Below are 19,190 nucleotides of genomic sequence, written 5' to 3'. Positions count from 1 at the left end.
TCGAAAGCCACTCTTGGCTTCAATCCATCTTGTTCCTTTGCCATTCAGAAGAATAGAGAACCGAACTCCGGTGACGCATTCCAGAATAAGGTTAGAGAAACTTGCCAGGAACCCAAACTAGAGAAGAACATTCTCCAATGTCTTCCAACACATGCTGTCAAAAGCTTGGGCCATGTCAAGCTTGATCGCCATTAAGCCTTTCTTATTTTTTGAAATCCTGAATTTATTAAAAATTTCTAGAGCCAAGAGGCAGTGATCAGACATAGATTTGCCCGGAACGTATGCAACTTGCTCCTCGGTGATGAGTTTAGGAATGAAGATCTTTAGTCTATTAACTATCATAGTAGTAGCAATTTTGTAGATAGTTTGACAAAGACTTATAGGGCAAAAATTAGAGGGAGTTACCGGAGTATTGATCTTGGGAATAAGAACGATCAAGGTGTCTTTCCAAGCTCCATTCATGCGTCCAGTGAAGAAAAAATGATTGATAGCTCTCTAAGTAGTATCTTTAATGATGTCGCAATAGAATTTGAAAAAAGACGAAGTAGAACCATCTAATCCCGGAGATTTGTTTGAGCCTTGCTGGGAGACGGCATTAAAGAACTCAGTTTCAAAAAAAACTGAATTTAGGCAATCAATATCTGCGGTATCAAGTTGCTATTTGTGATCAATTTTAGGCAAGTTCTGGATATTGCAGTTCCTTGGCTTCCATTTATCTTCAAAGAATCTTAAGAAAACTGATTCAATTTTCTCCAATTCCTCCACAGTGGTATTATTCTCATCCTTAATTTGTCTGATCAACTTGCCATTCTTCCTAGCCGTCGCATAGGCATGATAAAATCTAGAGTTAGTATCTCCATCTTCGTTCCATTTGGCTTTTGCGCGCTGGTTCCACCATGTAGAGAGTCTAACTAGAGTAATGTTAAATTCTCTAACCTTACTGCAGAGTGTGTCAAGATCTTTAGGACTTAGACCACCCTCCTCATCTTCTTGCAATTGCAATTTGAGAATGTCATTCTGCAGTTCATCTTTTAGCTGGTTCAAGCTTTTGCATTTGTTTCTATTCCAGAAAAAAAAGGATTTCAAGGTTCTCTTGATTTTTATGTTAAGGACTTCCGAGTCATCACCATAATCATGCTTATTCCATGCTTTAGCAACAATGCCTTTGGTAGCAGGATAGGATCTCCATGTATCTTCAAATATGAAGGTTTTAGGATGCGAATGCATAGTGTCGTCAAGCTTAAAAGCCAAAGGACAGTGGTCTGAAGCAATTCGTGAAAGGTGCTTGACATATGCAGACGGAACCAACTGTAAGGCAGTTGAATTTAATAAACAGTGATCGAGCCGTTCCCAAATTCTAGTAATGCCATGCTTGTTATTGCACCAAGTGTATTTAGGACCAACAACGCTTAAGTCATGAAGATCTTGATTTACCATAAAAGATTTCATTTCTTCGGTTCCTTTAGTCATTTTAAACCGTTTGTCACCTCTTTTTTCCTCAGTAGAAAGGAGGCAGTTAAAGTCTCCTCCCACAATCGTGGGTACATCAATCATCATAACCTTGTCAAGCCGATTCCAAAGATCACGTCTGATTTGAAAGTCCTTATGACCATACACCATGGCAACATGCCATAGGCCTTTATTTGGTGTAGTCAAAGCACCGAAGACAACCTGTGAGGTATGTTCAATCACAGTAAAGCTAGCCAAATTGCTATCCCACATAATCATAATAACTCCTGCAGTGCCAACATCAGGTTGGTGAAAGAAATCCCAGCTGTTGCTAATAATACGACCAACATCAGTCTTATTAATCATGGAGACTTTGGTTTCAGCCAAACCAACAAAGAAAACATAATTATCTCTAACCACTTCCTTAAGGTAGAGGGCGGTCTCTTTCTTTTTGACCCCTTTACAGTTCCAGAAGATTAAGGATGACATTAATTAACCAAAGGGGAAGAGTCCCCACCTTTCTTTCTGAGTTTCCCTTCCACCTTTCTCTTTCTGGAAATGGGTTCAATGGGACCCCAACTAGAAAATGTCAAGAGATAGTTATAAATTTAAATCGAGGTGAATCTTAAATTAATGATAATGGAGAGAGGACGGCTATGCAAGGTGTTAATACTAATCCTACAAACTATGAAGGTAGGGAGAAAGAAAGATCCAAGGAAGTTAATTTTTCTTATGGACCGTGGATCCATGTCAAGTATGGAAGGAAGAAGGTCTTCAATCAAAGGAATTTGGGCATTTAAAGAAGGAAATCTAATATGTAGATATATGTGTCCAAATCTGTTGTTGAGAATAATAATGAAGCTACAGATAACATGATTCCTTTGCTAATCCAAGATGGAGGTTTGTCAAAGGATGGGAAAATTGTTGTTAATGGTAAAGATGAGAATAGTCTGGAGAAAGTAACTTATGCTACAATTAATTCTACATTTATTCTTAAAGGGATGAACAAATTTGTGGTGTTATCGGATCTGCTTGAAGAAGGAGAAATAGAATCATCTAATGAAGTTAACAAAGAGATTAGTATGGAACCGGAGGTACCAGGGGAATTTGAAGGAGTTACAGTTGGAAAGACCAAAGAATCTAGCTCTCCAGTTGAACATATTTCTGGAATTCTAAATGTAGAGATAAAAGTGGAAGGAAATTCGGCAAATGCTAAAGTCAAATTAGCCAAAGAACTTAAGAGTTTGGGTCTTATCAAGCTTTTGTCTAGAAGCAAAAAAAAAGATGGAGATGGTAATGAAAGGGCGGGGAACCATTCCCCTCTACTTTCACAATAATTTCTATGATGTTTTGGAATTGTAGAGGAGCTCAAAAGAAACAAGCTTTTCTATATCTTAAAGAAGTGGTTAAAGACAATGAGGTGTTTTTTGTTGGATTGCTTGAGACAAAAATTTTCACAATCAGTAGAGTGGAAGTTAATAAATTGATTGGAGATAGTTGGGATTCTTTTCAAGTACCTTCTGAAGGTATGTCCGGTGGATTCTTATTCTTTGGAAGAGTAAGATGGTATCATTTTCTATAGTTGATTCTTCTCAACAAGTTGTGATTGGGGACCTTATGTTGGCTAATAAAGGGAGTTGGAGAATTGCTATAGTTTATGGAAGCAAAGATACAGTTCAAAGGAGATTTCCTTGGGAGAAATTGGAAGAGTTTAAATAAAAAATATTCCTATGGTAGTAGGAGGGGATTTCAATTGTTTGTTATCCAAGGAAGATAAGAGGGGTGGTAGGAGATTTCGGTTTAATCAAGCTTCAAAAGAGGTGAAATATTTCTTAGTGAATAATGACTTCAATGAGATTAGTTTTATTGGTCCCAAATTCACATGGTGCAACAATAATGTTGGAGGATCTCAGATACTGGAAAGATTAGATAGATGTTTGTTAAATGTCAAAGCTCTAAATTCTTCTAATAAAAAGGTGGTAAGGCATCTGACTAGAGTTTCTTTAGACCATTGTCCTATTTTATTAAACTTCTTGATCTACAAGTTCAAATCAGAAAGGATCATCAGGTTTGAAAAGGTATGGGCTTCCTACCCTGCATCGGAGGCAATTGTGGAATCTATTTGGAACAGGAAAACTAAAGGTGATTGTGCTGAAATATTGAATAAAAAATTTAAAAGAACTTTATAATCTTTTTTCTTCTGGAGTAAAGCAAAACACAGGGATCTTAGTACTCAAAAGGAAGAACTGAAGCAAAGCATCTAGAAGCTTAATATGAAAGAATAAAATGCTGGCAGGCTTTCGGAAGAAGGAATGTGGAGACTCAATGCAAATGTGAATGAACTAAATTTTGTTATGGCTTGGTTGAACACTTAGTGGAAGCAAAGGGCCAAGGTGAAATAGCTGTCCGATGTTGATTCAAATCCAATTTTTTTTTCACTCTTTTGCTTCAGCGAGGAGGAATTCAAATTGGATTCATAAAATCAGTGATAGGGATGGGATGGAAGCAGAAGATCCTAACCAAATTGAAAATGTTTTTTTACACTCTTTAATGGATAAATGGAGAGACAAGCCCTACAATCTAGATGGATGGCCGACTGCTATATATACTCTGGATGATAATGATAAGTGTGGCTTAAATAAGAATCGGGAAATGACAGAAGTGGAAGATGTGGTGTATCAAACTGGCAACAATATATCTTCAGGTAATGATGGTATACTTTACTCTTTTGTGAAAAATTATTGGTGCATAATTAAAGATGATCTTTTGAATGCTATCAATCTCTTTTTCAAATCAGGAGTGATGAATCATGAATGGAAAGGATCATTAATAGTGCTGATTCCTGAAGTAGAAAATCCAGCTACTCCTAATCAGTTGAGGCCGATTAGTCTATGTAGGACTATTTACAAATTGATAGCAAAGATTCTTCTAAATAGAATGAAACATGCTATTCACAAATTGATTTCAATAGAATAAGATGCCTTCCTTAATGGTAGATCGCTTGAAGATCACATCCTTATTTCACAGGAGATTTTTCATAAATTTAGGGTTTCTAAAGCATCCAAAGGTATGGTTTCTTTTAAAATTGACATAGAGCAAGAATATGATAGCATGTGCTGGAAGACTTTAAGGCAAGTTTTGGAAATGTTTGGATTTCCCCAATTAATTTTCAGTTGGATTATGGAGTGTGTAATTGATCCAAGATTTTCATTGATGATTACCATGGAAGGATTTATAGATGGGTTGATAAAAAGAATGGATTTAGACAAGGTTGTACATTATCACCTTATCTATTCATTCTTTGTTCTCAACTACTTTCCAATTTGCTTAAAAAAAAGGAATTGTCTTTGGGGATTCGGATAATCTCAAACGGGCAAAATGATCTCTCATCTTCTATTTTCAGATGACATTTTAATTTTTCTAAAGCAAAAATGAAAGATGTAAAGGAAATTGAAAAAATTCTATCTAATTTTTGTGCTTGGACTGGTCAAAAAATAAATGCTGCAAAAGAAGCTATCCTTTTTGGGAAACATGTGAGAAAGAAAAAGAAAAAATCAATTGAAAAGGATTATAGGATTCAACGTAGTTAAAGAGTTTAATTATCTTGGTATTAAGGTGGCTTTGAGAAGGATGGTGGCGGAAGACTTCCTTTTCATTATTGAAAAAGCTTTAAGGTTAGTTCATATTTGGAGAACTAAACTTATATCTTTAGCAGGGAAATTCAATCTTATCAAGACTATATTCTTATTAATCCTAATTTTTTATTGCACACTTGCTCTAGTTCCAATAAGTGTGTTGAAGGAGTTGGATAAAATTTGTAGGAACTTCATTCAGAACAAAAATGATGGAAAATTTGGCATACATTATGTATGTTGGAGTAATCTATGCAAACCTACAAGTTGTGGAGGAAGAGGTATTCGTTCATGCTTAGAAATGGTTGGTCCTTTAAGAGCTAAGTTGGAGTGGAAAATTCTACAAGATAAAGAATCACTATTACTCAAAATGTTGGGAGCAAAATATGGAGTTCACGATGGAGTCCTCAGTGGCAGTAAAGGTAGTTCTTCTTCCAAAATCATTGCAGGTGGTATGGACTCCATTAATCAGCTAATTAGATGGAAGGTTGGATCAAGGAGTTCTATTGAAGTTTACAATGAAATATGGATTTTTGACAAATGTCTAAACAAATGGCCAACATTCATAACAAATCCTGAACATAATGAATTGAAGGTGGAAAAGCTAATTACTGAAGGAAGATGGAATGTAGAGGAATTAAATAATTTATTTGGGGATGAGCTAGTTTGCATTATCTTCAAAATTCCAATACTTGTGAATAAGGAGGAAGAGGCGATGGAGCTCATTCAATTTAAGCTAGGCCTTTCTATTAATGTTATTGCTTATAAAGCTTTGGTGAAGGATGATTACTCAAGTGATCACTGGGAAATAATTAACAAAACTCAAATTGATCCCTCGAGTGGAAGTATTTTTTGGTGGCGATTCTTTAACAAATGCCATCCCTACATTCAATTTCTTATATCAAAGAAGATTGCATGATGAATTTGGATGCCCGAGAGGATGCAATGCTAGAGAGGATCTGGATAATATTTCGGTCAAATGTGCAAAACTGTGGGAGGTATTGAACTATCTTAACCCTTGGGGATTTGGAATTCCTAATTTTGATTCATAAAACGAAATCTTTGAATGGATGGATAAAAGTACTGATAAAAAAATTATTATCAATGTGAATTGTAATTAAATCTATCTAAACTAACGGGCTAGGAACAAATATGTTTATAGAGGGAAGGATGATAGTGCTATGGTGATTGCATTAAATTCTATAAGCTTTGCTTCTATATCTTTTATGGGTGATAGAATCAAATAGTGCAACAGGGGTACTAATCAGTCATATAGACTGTTGGATCATTGGTACCCTCCCCCTCCTGATTGGATCAAATTAAACGTGGATGCATCATTGCTAAAATCATATAAAGAAGGAGTTGGAGGTGTAAACCGAGATTGTAAAGGAAGATTTCTTCTTTCCTATGGACATTCTTGTATTCATTGGGACATTTCATAGATTGAGCTTTTGGCTGTCCAAATTTTAAAAGATATAAAAAAAGATTTTATGAAAGAGTACAAAGGGTTGATCATTAAAGGAGACAACTATAACATTATCAAATTTCTACAACAATTGGGAGTAAATTGGAAGGAAGATCTTGCATTCTTAAAAGAATTTAAATTTGTTGTTTTCAATTGGGTAAATAGAGATTGTAATAAGTTAGCAAGCTTATGTGCTAACTATGCTCTTTTTAGTAATTTTAGTTGGTATGATTTTACTTCAAATAAGATTCCTCCTTCTTTTATTCAATTGTTAAAGGAGGAATCAGTTTATGTGTTTTAGTCTTTAATAGTTTCCTTAGTTTTTAATGCAATCGAATTGCTTTTTTCAAAAAAAATAATAATAGTGACTAATTCACAATGTTCATCTCAGTCTTTCAATCAGGTGATTTGAAATAATTGCGATGGGAATAAGGATGTGAGATGAATGCAATGATGTCCTTATAACATACAAATAAGTGCATTGAATTTCACGAGTTGTGAAAATTGAAAAAGAATATGCACTTTGATTGCAAGAAAAAAAAAATACTAAGTCATTAGCAAGCATTTAACCTATTAATAGAGGTAGATGACATGCAACACTCGTGTCATTCAAGCTTGTACAAAGAATTAGATGATTGCAATAAGCATGATAATATGCTCATGGGTAGAGTGTAAAGAAGTTTCAATAGGTATAACGACATCCCTATAGCTGAGGACAAACAACACCGACATCCACTCTGTAAACACGTTTAATGAGACAATAATAAATGCAACTATATATTCATGAATGGAGTATGGGAGATATGAAACATGTGTAATAACATCCTAGTATTCATCATCAGCTTGCAAAGGAATACATTTAACTTCCTATAAGCGATGAAAGTTGAAATGTTATTAGCGTGAAAAATTCCTTATACACATGAATATACATGTAATATGCTATTTGTGAGTAAGGTCTGAAGATCAGAAAACACCTGCAGGTGATGAAGGAAAAGATATGTTGTAGGATTGATAGCATGTTTATAGTTGATAATCAACAACAAGCATTTAATATTATAATGCCCTTACGATTGGTAACTACTCAATGGACTATAATTATATCAGTACATTGTGTGTAGAGATGAATAATATATAAAATATATAAGCTCTTATGAGCTACTATGGAGATAACAGTTATGAATCTAATGTGTTATCCACATGAAAAATGTGATAGAACTAGGATGGGTATAATTATCCACATGCCATAATAAGAGGTTCGTTAATGCACGATGTTGACCGCACTTATATATGAGATCATTAGGATCCATCAAAACTCATCTTTGATGATCTGATGGTTGACAATCATCTAGGTTTCAACCATCTAGACTTCAATCCAGACTTCAATCTTGACCTTAATCTAGGCTTCAATCAGATAATCAATCATACATTAGATTGTACCCTCAATCAACCTTCAATCCAGCCTCTAATCAAGCTTCAATCCTATCCAATAAACAATAATCATTTAATTGATTATGATTTATATGGATAGTTTGAATTCAATCAATCCAATCCAATATCCATCTCAAATCAAGAATTCTAAACCAAAATTCAGGGCTAAAACCTTATATCCCAAAAACCCTTTTTGAGCATTTTTCAATCACTTCAAAACCCATTGAAATGGATCCCGATTTATGATATATTAATTACATATTTATTAGGCATTTCTATAGGGTCAACCCTAAAAATTTGAACCCAATTTGAGATGTCTAGATGCTAAAACTGAATTGAATTTCAAAGGCTACAAAACCTTCAAATATTTACATCCTATACCACTAGACATTCTACCTTATGGAATTTGACCTTGGGACCTTTCTCAAGACCCTTGACCATGTCCATAGCCTTTGTTATGACATGTCAAGTATTAAATTGTGTTTTCGTGGACCCTGTTTGACCCTCGATTGACCATGGGTCAAAATGACCAAAATGCCCTATAAATGGGAAAAATTGAATTTTCTCTAAATCTCAACATGGACCAGTCAAATCAAACTCTAAAACCTTCTTTAATGCATCCTAAACACCATTAGAAGTGCAATGTGATCAAATCTTGACATTGGTCAAGACTGATTGGCCAAGTCAACCTATTTTGACCAAGTTACACTTTATGGGTTCAAATAGTCATTTCAACCCAAATGACTTCACCATTGCTTAGAACTACTTCCATTGAGTCTTAAATGTGATTTTGGATCTGTTAGATCCAAACTCAGGCCTTAGTCTAACTTGGTTGAACAGGTCTACCCTAATTGATCAAATGGCCCCTTTAGGGTCCAAATATTCATTGTGACTGAAATGACCCTTCCAGTCTAAGAGATCATCTCTATTTGTCTCCATTGATTAAATCAAACTTATTGAGCCCAACTCAGCCCTTCATTTAACCTGGTTGACCAAGTCAACTATAATTGATTAGATTACCCCCTAAGCCCTTTCCATATTAAATTAAGCTCCAAGTGCGTTCAAACTTTGTTAAAACCTTTTAAACACTTTTCCTAATGATTTGGGCTTAATTGGACACCTTGACCCAGTCAATAGTTAACCACCAGGCCGAAGTCTAGTCAAGCCAAACCCAATTGAACAAATCACTACATATGACCCAATCAAGCTTCCTATTCACTTAAATTTGCTCTAACCCATTTTCCAAAAAATTTCAAACCTAAATCCCCTCTTTATAAGTTGACTTGGTCAACAAAACCTTATTTTAGTCAAGCCAGGTCAACACTTGAGTTAAATCAATTTTACTCATCCGATCAATCCATTAAAGCTCTTTCAATCATCTAAATCTATCCCAATTCTTAGTCTTAAAGTCTCCCAAAACATGGTTAGTTAAGCCTTGATGGGTTATCCAAGTCAACATACTAGGCTTAGTTAAACCATCTTACCTTTGGTCATTCCAATGTTCATTTCAATCAAACTTCACCAAGCCCCTTAATTTTATCTCATTTGATGATCCAATTCATAGTTAACTGGACTTAGTAAACTCATAGAGACTTGGTTAAAATCACTTAAGTTCTCATACACTAATTCAAACTCTAACTCCACTGCCTTACACTCCTTTCAAGTCATCCTACCAACATTTTTGAACCGCAAACCTACGACCTCAGTTGGTTTGACCAAATGACTGGTCAAACTTGTCAACAAACTTTCAAATGACCATTAAATGGTGAAATTTTCCATCTCAAGCCATATCCCTCCATTCTAAACCCCTCCATCCATTTAACTATGCTATAGAAACTTTTTAAAATTTTTCTAAACCCTATTTAAATTTAAAATGGCCACTAATCATCATATGTGTACAACTTACTTTACAAGATATTATACCTTGTCCTTTTTATTCCCTATTACTAAACACCCTTTGATGCTTGGAAAATATTTGGGATTCTAGCCAAAGCCATCCAAATCTATCTAATGCATTTTATTTGAGCAAAAGAGCAAAAAAAAAAGATTCATTCTAACCTTAGCTCTTCCTCTCCACAAGCAGCTTCTCAAGGAGAACTCTTATTTTATTTGTGTTTTACACCACCTCTTCTACACTTCCAATTTTAAATATTTTTGGTTAAACCTTGCCGACAGCTATTCTTCTGCGATGTTAGCTAGGAATCTGTCCAACTCTAAGAGTTTCTGATCCAAAGCTTTTTAAGCATCGATTTTAACTAGGGAAGTGAGCTTAGACAATCAACAAGCTTAGAGAGTCTAATTTATTCAAAATCAATTAGTTCGATTAGCTAAAAAAATCATGGACCCTAGCCTAGGACACTTATGGAAAAATAGAATTCTATTAAGCACGTGGGTTCAATCTTTTTTGGAGCTCCCAAACCCGCTTCGGCTATTCCAGGGCTTTTTGCCCTAGCATTCTCCAGTTATTTCTGTGGTTGGGGATCCTCTCCTTGGTGGCATCGTCTTCCTTTTTCCTTCAAGAAAGTTCCTATTTCTTTGATTTTTTATTTTTGGCTTTCGTTGGTTTTGGTTCTCTGTTTCCCTGGCCTTTTTGGGGTTTCTGCATCTTTTTGTTCATTTTTGGATGTACTCGTGGGTAAGCATGATGATCCCATTTTTTCGGAGCTTAGGATTTCTTCTTTTCAAGTTATCCCTCTCTTTGGATTTCGGAGGAAGAAATCTCTATGCTTGTCGCATCTTCTCAGTTCTCTCTGGTCATATTTTTTCCCTATAAACATCCTTCTTTGGACTCTATTCATAAATTTTTCTTCAATCTAAGATTGAATGGTGAATTTTTTGTTACGTTGCTAGACCCATCTCATATCCTCATTAAGCCTAAAAATGATCTTGATTATTGTCGGGTCTTTTGCCATGGATCTTATTTAGTTTATAACTGCTTTATGAAACTCACCAAATGGATGCCCTCTGTGGACATTGGGGTGGAGTCGCTAGTTGTTCCCATTTGAGTGTCTTTCCCTCTATTGTGCCCCCATATCTTCTCTCCCTACATACTTCATGGCTTGGGTTTAATCTTTGGAAAGCCCCTGAAAATTGATATTGCTACTTCTAGTGGGTCTAGGTCATCTCTTGCTCATGTGTTAGTGGAATTAATTGTTACTAAATCCTATCCCGATCGTGTTTGGTTAGGCCCTGATTCTTCTGGGTATGTTCAACATGTTGTTATGGAGGATTTCACTTCCTTTTGTTCTTCATGTAAAACATTTGGGCATTTTTTGGGTAATTGCCATCTTGAGGTTGATTTATCTATGTCGTCTAAGGCTGCTAAGGTGGATTTGAATGTTTCGGACTCAATTCCCCCTTCTTCTAATGTTGAGGTTTTTTCTATTGAACCTATTCTTCCATCTTCGTATTTGGGTGCGTTGCCTGTGGTTTAGTTGGTTGATTAGGATACCCATCAAGCTAATTTAGCTATTGAGAATGGTGAAATTGAAGTGGAAAATAATGTGAACCTTTCAGGTGGTAAGGTTATTACTGGTGATGGGGTTGTTGTTTTGTCCCCCGATGCTTTACCTTTTCTCCCTCTTGGTTCCATTCCGGGTATTTTAGATCCCTTTGTGGTCTCCCCTAGAACTTGTCTCAGTGCTGATATAATAATGGTGGTGCTGATCGCTTGGTGTTGGTGGTGTCTGCCCCAACTATTTTGGGTGAAATTTCTTTTAAGCTTGTTGTCTTGGATTGCCCTCATGAGCTGCTGCTCTTCCATCTGAAAATTTTGGTGCGGGGATTGGTGAGGTGCCTGCTAACTTCAGTTCACTTCCAGTCATTGTTGACTTTTTAGTTAACAATAATTTTGTGGATGTACCTGTAACGTTAATTGATCCTCCAAGTTTAGTGTATCATGTGGGAGACAATTCGGGATTCGTGTGCAATTGGATTGGCTACAAGACTCAACTTATTCTAATTCTGAGTCTTTTGAATCATCTGGAGATGAGGATCCGGGCAATTCTTTTGCCTTGTTGCGAGATAAACCTCTTGTATTCGTTACCTCTCGTGGTAGGGCTCGTGGAAGGGGTAGATGTGGTCGGTGATGGTTTCTTTTTGGGTGGCATTTTGGTTGGTTGGTTGGCATTTTGGTTGGTTGGACAAGATTCTGTTCTCTGAACTGGTTGGGTGATCCTTTTGGTGATGGTGTGTGCTCTCATTTTGGTACTCTCAGTGGGCTTCAGTGCTTTTGGAGATTAATGCTTTATTATTTTCGTTGTTGGTTGCTGGGCAATGATGTGGCTGGGGCTCGCTTTTCCATCAGCTAGGCTCATGGTAACCTTGGTTTTGAACTCGTTAGGATGGTGGATTTGCTTTTTTGGTTCTCCAATTGGATGGTCTGAGCTTGTCTTATGGGAAGCAGGTAGTCTCGGCCTTCTACTGAGACATCGGGGTTGTTTATTTCCTCCTGTTTTTGCATTTACTTTTCGGTTCTTGTAATCGCTCTTTTTTATGGAATGTATTATTCTTTTTTGTTAAAAAAAAAAAAAGAATTCTATTAAGCACTTTTTAAAGCGTACAATTAATTCCTCATGATTTTAATTCACTTATATAATCTATGTTTAAAATTTTATTGAATTTGGTTGAGCCAATTTTGAGAATGAACACATTTTTATTTTAGGGTTTTTGATTTACGTAAGGTTGCGACTATGCAAGATCCAAACCATTGATCTTATGATCAATTATCCAAATTTAGCCATTCTCCGATCTTTCTAAACCACATAGTCTTCATGGTTGTTTAGATCTTTATCTGCTAAGATCACAGTCATTTAAACAAAACATCGAAGAGGATCGAATGGCTACCGCGATGTGCTGACGCAAATTAGTCAAAGCACACGGGTCCCATCACCATTTTTAATCAACAGCAATGATTGTGCCATTGTTAATGATTGGCCCACCGTCTTTGTAGTTTGAATCCGTTAATCCAAGGACAACACACATCCCTCCACTGTCGTTAGCGCTGCCATTTTAAAAATTAATTAAATTTATTTATTTGGAATACATTTTATAACAAGAATTTAAAAAATTAATAAATATTTTTAATCCAAAATTCAACTATAATATATTATTTTTCTTAGATTTTTAAGCATTTTTTTTAAATTAAATTTTTTTGAATTTTTTTATTAAATTTAAATAATAATTATTTTTATTTTAGGCCCGTCTTAGGAGCTTAGGAAAATTCTAGAAAATCAAAACTTGAAATATTTAAATATAGTGAAACTAACTACCTTAGGATAAGAGCTCGTTAATTTTAGAAATAATTAAGTCAATTATTTAATTAACTTAAAAATAATTCATTACCTAACCTTGAAACTTCAAAAAATTATAATAAATTAAAATTAAATCATAAAAATGTAAATAATAAATCTAATTGATCAAAAGTAATCCATTAATTCAAGAAAATTAAAAGCCCCTTGAGTGGAAATCGATTTTAAGTTTAATTTGATCTTAAATAAAAAATAATATATAATTAATTTAATCAATTTAAAATAATAAAAAAATAAAAAGCATTTCAAACTCTTGATAACACACCCTTAGGTTATTCTTGACCTTTGCGAGTGATTTCAAGAAGTTTGGAATCAATTTGGATCAAAATGCTTAAAATGTTCCTTAATTAAATTTTTAAAAAATTCAATTAATTTGTCAAACTTTGAAAATTCATAAGTAATTTCAAAAAATTTCAAATTGATCAAACTAAAAGGCATTAAACTCCATTTGGGGTCTAATATAGATTAAAAATATTAAACCTTTACAATTAAGTTAAAGCTAAAAGGTCAAATTTTCAGTTACTTGTAATTCAAATTTAAGTCAAAATTTCAAAAATTAATAATTTAACCTAAAAAAATGTAAATCTAATAAACAATATCAAATTACTCATCTTAGGATCTAATATTTATGAATAAGATCAAAATTCTAGATTTTAATTTAAATCAAAAAGTCAAATTTTGAACCCTTTATTTAATGTATTAAATAATTCCATAAAATCTTAAAATTGAATTATTGACTTAAAATTCCAAAATACATTAACTAAAATTTTAAGATGAGTACTAAAATAACTTATTAAAAATTTTCAATCGTTAAGCTTGAATCATTTAAATTAATTAATTGATTTGATTTAATAATTAATTAGCATTTTCCTTATATACATTAAAATTATTTAATTGATTTGATTTAATATATTTACAATGATTTTGTAGTAAAAGTTGACTATTTTTCTAGTCTTATTTCTTGCATGTTAATTTTAATTTTGCTAGGAAATTGTTAGAAGGATCCTAAGGGTATGAAAAAAAATTTCTACTCTAATTAACAAAAACATTTTAAGCTCACATAGGAACTCTAATATTTTAAGAAGAAGGCTCGGGATCACCGAGAGTTCTCATGCATACATTTTCATTTCTTCTTTTCCTTATTATGCACCTCCTCACATGCAGGTTCGGGCAGACCACCTAACCTATTAGGGTGCAATTCTGTTAAGAGGATGTTGTGCAATCTCTAGGATAAAACCTATTTTTTGAGCTTTATTTTAAAACTGATTCATACCAATTTTATTCATTCATCGAGAGTTAAAATTTTAATTGCATTTTACTTTCAAGAATCAAATCACCCTACATGTATTAATGGTCTAATTAGGATATGCTGTAGAAGTCATCCTTGATTTCTCAAACTTAATTAAATAATGTCCCTATCACTCTTTCATAAAAAGATAGGACTTATAGATTTTAAGCACTTAGGTTGTTAGTTGGCTCTCCAATCTAGGCTAGGGTAAGTCCAAATTTGTACTACATTAGCTTGGTTTTGGCTACTATTATTCAGTGCCCAAATTAAACTTAGGATCAGGGGCGCACTCAAAATCATAAGATGCCAAACTTTGAGAATGTAATCCCAACATTCTAATAAATTGATTAACTCAAATTAAATTTCTCTTTAAACTAAAACTTGTAGCCCAGCACATAAGATAGATATGGGTGTTTTTTAAAAGTTTAAAAATCTAAAAACATCTCCTACCTTTCCTCCTTTGACTTCTAGAAAAAATATTCCAATTTCATCCAATCATAGTTGAAATTTCAAACCTCACTTCTTTAATATCAATCCTTGAGAATTCCAAAATAAGATTTCTACCATTATTTTAATTGAGAGTTTTCGTAGGAAACTCAGGTTTCTTACGATGTAATTAAGTACGAGGGCTTGCACTCATAGGAGATTTAAAGAACCTAGATTGATTTTTCAAAAATGTTTTGATTCTTCTTTGGGAAAATTAAAACAATGAAGAATATTATCATTATATTCTAAGGATTGATAATAAATGATATCTTCTTTCCTTAGGAAGATTTATTATTTTATTATCATGACTTGCAAGATGAAATTAATGATCCTTTATCTAAATTATCATAGTCAAATACTAGAATGAATATCATTTGACCCTTTGGGGTCATATGTGGTTCTTTCATGAATCTGACTATGATAATCAGGATGAACTCACAATTTTATAATATTAATCGATTAGGGAATGATATCTTCACCTCCCGAGGCGATATATCATTCATAATGACGTATTTAATTTCAAAACTAAAATTCTAGAAATTAAAAAATTCCAAAGAAATTTAATTCCATTTCACTTTGTACCCTCTCCAAAGCAAAACAAAAAGACCTCTTTTTCAACTAAACACATAACAGCCTGCCTATAGAAAGCAACATGCAATTCACACCAATGATGCCAAGCCACTTGATCTATAACACTCGCATAAGCAAATAAAATGCATCTACAAGATACCGTGCTATGCCACCAAATCTGCAACACTCGTAGAAGCATACATAAGGCATCTACGAGCTGCTATGCTACATCACCAAATTTGTAATACTCATATAGGTGGATAGAAGGCATCAACAAGCTCTAAAAAAAATGTCATTTACATTGAAATGGTAGTTGCCCGCACAAATGACTATCATAAACTTCTTAAATACCCCCACACATATACTAAAACTTATATACATACAAGTATGAAAATACACATACAAGCATATTAACATAAATATATGTGAGAATATACACCTGTATGGCCCCAACAAGCATATTATGGGGACACACATGAGGGACATATAAGACTTTTAGGGATGTTGCATTGGTCAAATAATAAATTTAAGTTTGAGCCTGATTCTTCCATGTAAATATATAGGAGTCAATATGGTATAAACCATCAAACAAATATATTATCATAATATAATCTAAGATATTTATTTTAATACAATCATATTAGGCCTCCAAATCCTATGTACAAGAAAAATTTATTAACAAAATTATAAAGCAAATAAAGAACCTAATCCTCTATCTGCAACTAGATAGAGTCAAGAGGGTTCAATTAATAAATGAAATTATCTCAAGACCACCTTAATAATAGTCATGTCGAATGTGAATCTTAAGTAGAGGGGTTGATTTAAAATATTCAAAATCCTACCCAAACGTCCATCAAATTTCAAAATTCTAAAAATATGAAAATTTAAAATATTTACAATCAAATGTAACCATCAAACACTCAAGAAAAACCCATCCAACATCCACAATAGTTTGTCGAGCTGGACAAATTCAAATATCATTTTAACTCATAAAGAGACAATGTTTGGTCAAGAATATCACTATGATTCATTTTCAAATAGTCTATAGGAAGCAATGACATGGCACATATTCTTTAATTAGTATATTTTCTACCAAATGGCATTGCAGCTAAATAGTTATGATGGGGCTCTTTAAACTGGGTGGTTCACCGGCAAATGGCACCATTAAATTATGAGCGTGGCCATAACCCGTAAGCTCCCTAATGGCACTAAATCCTTGAGATATGAATCAATAAGATATAATAGATATAGCACAGAGCCCTATGTTATCTATGGTGCATTAAAAGTTTTACCCTTAGCTAAATATTTACCCCAGGTATATAAGGTACCCTTGGATGAAGCAACCCATGGCTACCGAAAAGGATCCTTATGTCATATTGGGTTAACTACCTCTTCTTACTAAGTAGACCAATGAGCATGATGACTCACAATGATCAAACCAAGGGATCTGGATTGGGATCATCATTAATCCTTCCACCATCCACTTTAAGCATAAGATGGGGAAATTTTTATTTTTAAATATCAAACCTCCAAACACCAAAACCCATTATACTACTATATGTCATATATATGCTACATATTTGATTGATGACTAACCTTAATCAAAAGTTCTCTCTCATTACTGAGAGGGGTAATAAAATACAGGGACTTACACCAAAAGGAATTAACAGCTCATATCATAATGTCCAAGCAAAATGAGGGCAAATCTCTAGGTTGTGTCTTATTTTAACACCAATCTACCTTCTTAAAATTTACCCTTCAACTTAATTCTTTAAAACTTCCCCAAAGAGGGGAAGCTGGGGAGTGAATTTTGGGGCCCATAATTCCTTCTATAGAATTGAATTCCATTGTGAATTTTTATTTCAAAATTTTCATTCATGTTATTAACCTCCCTTAAGAATTACTCCTTTTGACTATCATTATATAACCATGCTCTAAATCATGATAGTATAATAATATTATTTTCATTTACTCTCCTATAAATGAAATAGTCATCAAACTTATCAATAAATTAGAACATATACTCCCCCCCTCCTGGGTTAACTCAAACATAAACCCAATACTTTTCCATGGTATAATAATATATACTTTTACAATCAGGCAAGCTCTTAATTCTCTTTTTCTGTTGATTGGTTCTAAACATCTCCATAGGTATTTGATTTTAAGGTTTTGAATGAATAGATGAGCTTAAGATGCAGATTTAGCTTTACAAACAATGTCTTTATATCCTCGCTTACATTATAATATTCAAATCATTGATTTATACTAGTAACCCTTATGAGTTTCAGCTTCTATTAAATTATTTTGATGATTAAAAATATAATTTATTTGAGCTAATTATATTTAAATAAGTTTTGTGAAAGAAATATTTTGATGATTATAACTATAATTTAGTTTGAGCTAATAATATTTAAATAACTTTTGTGAAAGCTTGAGTTGTGGCTTTCATAATGTCAATACTTTGATGTTAGTTTAAGTATTTTTTCAGATGAGGTTTATATTGTTCTTCTAAACATCATTGATAATGATATTCAGTTTATTGTTAGGACTCTTAGCCTACTCCTAGGAGCATACCAATATATCAACCCCATAAATTTCAAATACTATATAGAGTATTCTATAACATAGAAGGGATCCACTCATCTTTCAAGTAGGGTTGAATGATGTTAATTATAGGATGAAGTGTCGACCTCATTTTTAAATGAGATATAAATCACTTACTCTTATCATCCTTAGTGCTTAGGTATTCCTATCATAGTATAGACTTATCCTATGGGAATTAAAAGGGAAAGTACAAGGACTTAGTCTTGACTAGACCTAGGTGGCAAAGAAATTCCTTAGACCACTTTTTAATAATATTAAGGTGTCTCAAAGATCATTCTAAGTCCAAGTCAAAGGCCAAGCTTAGGTTAGAACCTAACTTCTTCATAATTATAACCCATTCCACTCATGGTGACATTTCAGCCTAGTCTTGAGCCCAAACCTTTAGAAGAAAAAAAAAAGTCAATCTTAACCAATTTCTAAAGTGGTTTGATCCATTTGAATGCTTGGTAGACCTAATTTGTCTAGGAACCCTACAAATCTCTAAATGGATTTCTTAGGTTATACCTATCCATAAACCCTAATGACGTAACATAAGACCACAAAATGCTTCAATAAACTTGCCTAAATTTATGGCAACCCGTCGGGGTCCATGACTAACCAAGGTTGACAATGTCAACCATTATTGACCTACTTGACCCATAGAGCGAGATAAAGAATTTTTAAAGGGGACAGGGCCAATTAGAATAGTTATTTCTAGAAGCTAAGTGAATGAAAAGTAGGGAGCACTTTTAAGATTCTCGGACTTCATAGAGTGAAGATATTATGTTGGAGTCAGTATTTTATTAGATATTCGGGATTATATTCCCGAAAGATGAGGACTTATGATTTGAGGTCTATAGAACTTAGATCTAAGTTGGGCACTACACAATAGTGACCCAAACAAATTCTAAGTGTAGCTTTGGGTTTACATTTTACATGGATTGGAAAGCCAGCTAAACTACATAATTATGTCAAACCCA

General features: G+C 33.7%; 1 protein-coding gene across 1 annotated transcript; it reads right to left on the bottom strand.

The window, feature by feature from the left end:
* Window positions 1–657: 657 nt before the first annotated feature.
* Window positions 658–1,938, bottom strand: LOC110101340. Its single transcript, XM_020829202.1, has one exon. The coding sequence runs from the start codon at window positions 1,936–1,938 to the stop codon at window positions 658–660; it is 1,281 nt and encodes a 426-aa protein (XP_020684861.1).
* Between the last annotated feature and the right edge of the window lie 17,252 nt (window positions 1,939–19,190).

This window comes from Dendrobium catenatum, unplaced genomic scaffold (genome assembly GCF_001605985.2).
Source record: "Dendrobium catenatum unplaced genomic scaffold, ASM160598v2 fragScaff_scaffold_1497, whole genome shotgun sequence".
NCBI lineage: Eukaryota > Viridiplantae > Streptophyta > Magnoliopsida > Asparagales > Orchidaceae > Dendrobium > Dendrobium catenatum.
The sequence above is the reverse complement of the archived record's forward strand: the minus strand, read 5'-3'. Positions and strand labels throughout refer to the sequence as shown.